The 5,673-nt window shown below is 29.4% G+C and overlaps 1 protein-coding gene across 1 annotated transcript in view; it reads left to right on the top strand.

The window, feature by feature from the left end:
* LOC106472740 overlaps window positions 1–3,337 on the top strand; it is a 14,592-nt gene extending 11,255 nt beyond the window's left edge. Inside the window, exon 6 of the mRNA XM_013933397.2 lies at window positions 975–3,337. Coding sequence (XP_013788851.1) covers window positions 975–1,141 — 167 coding nt within the window. The 3' untranslated portion in view covers window positions 1,142–3,337. The remainder of the gene's footprint in view (window positions 1–974) is intronic.
* The last annotated feature ends 2,336 nt before the right edge of the window (window positions 3,338–5,673 follow it).

The following is a 5,673-nucleotide window of genomic DNA, read 5'->3' as shown; positions in this document are numbered from 1 at the left end:
TTCCTTTAGTGAAACCATATTGACTATCAAATAAAATTCTAAACTTTGTTAAATGACTTTGCAAAGCATCTTTTAACAGACTTTCCAAAACTTTTCCCACAATCGATTTAAAACTAATGGATCTATAATTACTGGGACAATTTTTTTCCTCTCCCTTGAAAAGAGGAGTTACATTAGCTAACTTCCAATCCTCTAGTACCTTCCCACTATTCAAGGACTGACAAAAAATAGTAGCAAGTTGCTCACATATCCAATCTTTAATCTTCTTCAAAACCACTGGGGAAATATTATCTGGCCCAGGAGCCTTATCATATTTTAAACTTCCCAATTTTTTCTTAACCATACTGGTTTAACAAAGATAAACTGTTTAATAACTGTTAATCATATATTACTACAACAGATTCTGATAGAATTTTAATGAACTTTTTCATTTCCCAACTGCTAATCAAAATGACTGCAATAACGATGTAAGAAAATATTACACATATAAGAAGAAATGATTAAAACTACTGTTTAATTGTTAGGAGAAACCAAGATCCTACAGAACAAGAAACAGGACCAAGCAGGATAATTAGTACAATTTTACATTCTTTCTACATGTGCTTTTCAAGAATGTCTTTAACTACATGTAGAATACTTACAAAATAATTAGAAAAATAGTCTAGTTATGGAAAGGATGAAAATTGCAGTTTTTTTGAAACAACTCCAGTTGTATGCATAAAACTTCAAGAAACATATGAGAACTTTCCCATAATGCCAGAAATGACTAATAAATCTGTTTTATTAGTTTTTATGTTGATACTCTATAATAACTTTTTCATTAATGTTTAGTCAAGTCATTCATTAAATGTCTGAAGATCATCATATATTGAATCAATATGTTTTAAGTATTGTTACCTTAGCAGTCAGGTATGTTTTATTAAAGCTTGTTAATAAACTGATTATTTAAGAGTAATATGTAACCTTCTCTTTAGGAGGATACATCTCTTGGTCTTTGAAAACTGATGAAGAAACAGATGTAGACAAGTTCAACAGTGATGTAGAGAAGCTGTGTGAGGAACGAAAATGGAAAAGTATCTTTGAAAAAATCCACAAAACAGAGTTTGGTGATGAAAAGGTTGTCATCATGGAAGTTCTCTAATAGTTTTTTCCAGTTTATTTTCAACCTAAACATTTTTGGCCATTTAATTTCATATATACATGAAGACATAGTAATTGTGCATGACTTACTTTCTGTGACATAATGCTTTGCATTAAGAAACGATTTGGTACTTGAATTTATATGTATGTTATCAGTGAATGTTTTTCTTGAATATATCTTACTTCTTAAACAAAATATAATTTTTCTTAAAGTCCCAAATATAAATTAATATTTAGTATGATATAGAAATGTATGATCAGCACAGTTGATTTTTTTTCATTTTCACTCTCTCTTAATTTTAAGAAGTATTATCACAGTTTTATATACATATTGATTCTCTACAGCACAACAACTGTAAATGTAGGTTATTTTATTTTCCCTCATGTTTAAGCTCCATTTAGCAATATTTATGTATGATTTAAGGCCAACAAGGGACCTGTTGATCCATTCCACCCACTGAAATGAACTTTAAAGTATAAATAAAACACTCAGTCCCAGTCCTTATCATTCAAATATTTATGAAGTCTTTCCTTGAATTCACTTAAATTTACCACATCCACTACGTATAAAGGAAACCCATTCCAAAGCCAACCACCTTGTTAGAAAAATAATACTTTCTTAGCTGAAGATGATCTCTATTCTTGTCAAAATTTATACTTGTATCTTCTAGTCCTTCCATTTTCACCATTAAGTACAAAAAAAAGGAAAAATCAACACTATTGACAAACTTAACCTTAACAACCTTAAACATCTCAATTAGATCCCCTCTAAATGTTCTTTTTTCAATAGAAAACAATTTCAGCGATCTTATCCTTTCCTTGTATGACAATCTTTCTATTCCTGGTATCAATCTAGTAGCACTCCTCTGAACCCCTTCCAACAATTTAATGCCCTTCAAAGGTAAGGAGCCAAATGTGGCCCAACCAGTGACATATACAATGAAATTATAGCCTCTTTAGTCTTGTAGTCAATACTTCTGAAGGAACAATCTGAAATCCTGTTAGATATTATGGTCAGTACAAAACACAGCTGTTGATCTTATTGTGTAGACAAGTTTGCATTAATTTTGCATACTTGATTATGACAAAACCTTGTAGAAATGTTGCACATTTGCTGTTATGTTAAACTTATATTAAAGTTCTTCTTCATTACCCATTCAAGCCATTTCCAAGCATTATAAGTTTACATTAAATCTGGAAAGCTGTTATGACTGGAATGATATATACATATACTCTTCATACTCTCATTTATGTGATAAACTACCTTCACCACCACAATCAATTCATGTGTAAAACATTATTCTGATTAATGATTTTTGTCTGGATGTTTAAAGTACAAAAACATTCAACATCATAATCTTTCATAATAATTACCAAAAGAGTTTTAAACTTGACATTTGAAAATGTAACTAGCATGTTCTGTAGCAGAAAAGATGTCTAACAGAAACATTTATTCTTCTAAAGAATTGTTTCTGCATACTACATTATAGTGCATGATTTAAACTCTTTTGATACATTTTTCAATTGTAATAAGATATACATAATTATTGTTTGAACATCAGCAACTTATTTCTGCCTTTACTCTGTTGAAGTGTGGAAACTAAAATAATTAAAGGACCAAGTTTTTCTGTGATGAGATAGATATTTTTTAAAGTTAGTTGCACATTTCACCAGTTAGAGTTCAAAACATTTTGCACAAAAGTCTAAATATAAGTGATATACATTCAGGGAAGTTATTAGAACATGTAGTATTCAGTGCTTGAAGCAGTATTAATAGTTTAGATTTCCATTAAATTGCATGATATGAGCTGTACATTTAATTCTTTGCTAATTCTGTAAATTAACAGTTTAAAATCAGACTTTAGTTTTTTAACTTTAAAAAAACACAAAATTAAATATCTTTATAATTGATATTTTCACTATTAGTTTGATCCAAAACCTGTTATTTGAAACTGTTAAAATAGATTTATATATTAGCAAATTAATAATTCTGTTAAATGTTCTATAATTTTTAAATAAATCATGTATGATGAAAAACACACGTATGACTTTGTACCATTTTACTTTACAAAGAGCCTTGTTGGTCTCATGATTCTGTTAAAAAGATCCAAGTTTTGCTGAACTTATATGAATTAAACAATATTTCACAAAATTATGTAACTGAAGCAAATAAAATAAACTGCATTTTACAAGTAATTATAGAATTTTTTCAGTGTCTTAAAGAGATATTTTTCTTGTTTACTAAAACATCCAAACCTCTTTGATAGATTTTCTTAATATTACATAAATACCTGATTAAACAGATGAAAAGTGTAACAAATAACTGACTAAAATTGTTTGGTATAATGTTGTATCATTAATGAGTCTTATGAATATCAATAATTCAGTTTGGAAATGTATATATTCAAGATGTTGAGTTTTCAAATTGAATATTCTGTGATTGCACTTTAAATTCATTCAGCATTTTCAGTAAAATCTGTTTACAAAATACTATATAATGGTTAATGTAATTAAAGATCAGGCAACTGGGCAGGCCAAGATATATGACCTAGACTTCTTCATGCACTGGAGAGCAGTGTGAAACAATTAATTTTTGCAGTGTAGATACATTACCAGTGATATACATGCACCTATATACTTATAAAACACATATTACACTCAGTATCTAAATAAAAGTTTTGAGAAAAAAATGTTTGATCACACAGGGATTTGAACTTCAAAAGTAGTACCCTACATTATAGATGTTTGCCTATGACCCTTGGATATATGTAATATAATCAGAGGATCAAGTACATAAAATATTGCAATTTGTATGATTTCTTGAACTCATGAAGCTTAAAGAGGAAGAAAAAGTGAATATTAATCTATTCCTCCCCAAAAATCACCTACAAAGAATATCAACAAATCCAAATTTTACATTCAATAGATGCACAAATGTACATCCCTGAGTATTTTAATGACTTATGTACTTGTGCAGGGTCCCCGAAAGTGTTCTGTTTTAAAAGTAAATAAAACCAAAATTTGGAGTAACAATGTAACGAATTTGTTGTTGTGTATTTATTTTAATATCAACGTTATTTAGATTAAGTTTATATTTAAAAACATACATATCTTATAGTGTTAGATATGTATTGCAAAACTCCCGTCTATTCTCCAAAGTTGTAGAAGATTCTCGAGAGTAGGAATCAACAATATTTCTATATATGCAAACGTTTAAGTATAGCTCAGTATTGTTATGTAATCTGAATTTTCTAGAAAATCTTCCCACTCCTATAAATACAACCAACGCGATGCGCCAAGGAGAGTGTCTATTATTAGTTCGCTATAATCGGTGTGCTATAAAACTTCAAAAGCTATAATTGTGATTTTTATAATGCTTATCAATCGGAAAACTTAAGATATTTCACAAGGAATATTTATAAATTTTGAACGTTACAAATCGTTTAACTTTAGTGGATTCTCATCGGACATTAGTATTTTTACGAAAACATATAAATTCATCGTGGAGAGCTCAGCGTGTGTGGCAAAGGACAACGTGTTTAAACGTTTGCATATATAGAAATATTGTTGATTCCTACTCTCGGGAATTTTCTACAACTTTGGAGAATAGGCGGGAGTTTCACAATACACATCTAACACTATAAGGTAGGCATGTTTTTAAATATAAACTTAATCTAAACAACATCAATATTAAAATAAATATATAATAAGATGTTCATTACAATATTTAACAGTATAAACTATGTATGTTTCTAAATAGAAATTTAATCTAAACAAACGTTGACAATATAACAAATTCGTTACAACTCCCTTCTTAGAGAATTAAAAATTGGCTTTAGACAATGTTTAATTAAGACATAATATACATACATTGGCAAGAATACATTATATATATAATACATTATTCAAAGGATTATACAATTTCAATAATAATTACAGTATATAAACACAACCAATACAAATCACCTTATGATCGTAAAATTTCATAGTACATGAAAGTACATCAGGAAAAATGTTGTCATCCCTTATGACATAGCTTATCTTCAAACCACATTCTCATGATGATAAACTGCAATTTAACATCCTTCTGTTTCTTTCTTTCTCTCTCTTTTTTCTTTTCTCTCTTCCTGTCTTTTTCTTTCTCTTCCTTTTTGTTTTTCTTTATTTTTCTTTCTCTCTTTCTTTTCTTTTTGACTAGATATCCCATAGTAGGTAAGGATACTAAGACCATGTCCTCAGGACGGAACTTCCATTCTTTGAAAGCTGGGATAGGTTTCAGAGGCGCAAAAGGAATTTTCTAGATATGTTTTCCGACCAACTGACAATTATGACAAGTTTTACAAAGCTGAGAAACGTCTTGCCTAATTTTTGGTCAAAAGAAATGCCTCATAATTTTGTCACATGTCTTGTTGACATCAAAATGACCTCATATGGGGAGTTCATGGGCAACTTTCAATATTTCAGAATGAAGCGCTTTGGGAACAACAATTTGATAAACAATAGCCCAGTCCTCTGAAGGTAGCACATCTGGTG

Source organism: Limulus polyphemus, unplaced genomic scaffold (assembly GCF_000517525.1).
Source record: "Limulus polyphemus unplaced genomic scaffold, Limulus_polyphemus-2.1.2 Scaffold5571, whole genome shotgun sequence".
Lineage (NCBI taxonomy): Eukaryota > Metazoa > Arthropoda > Merostomata > Xiphosura > Limulidae > Limulus > Limulus polyphemus.
The sequence above is the reverse complement of the archived record's forward strand: the minus strand, read 5'-3'. Positions and strand labels throughout refer to the sequence as shown.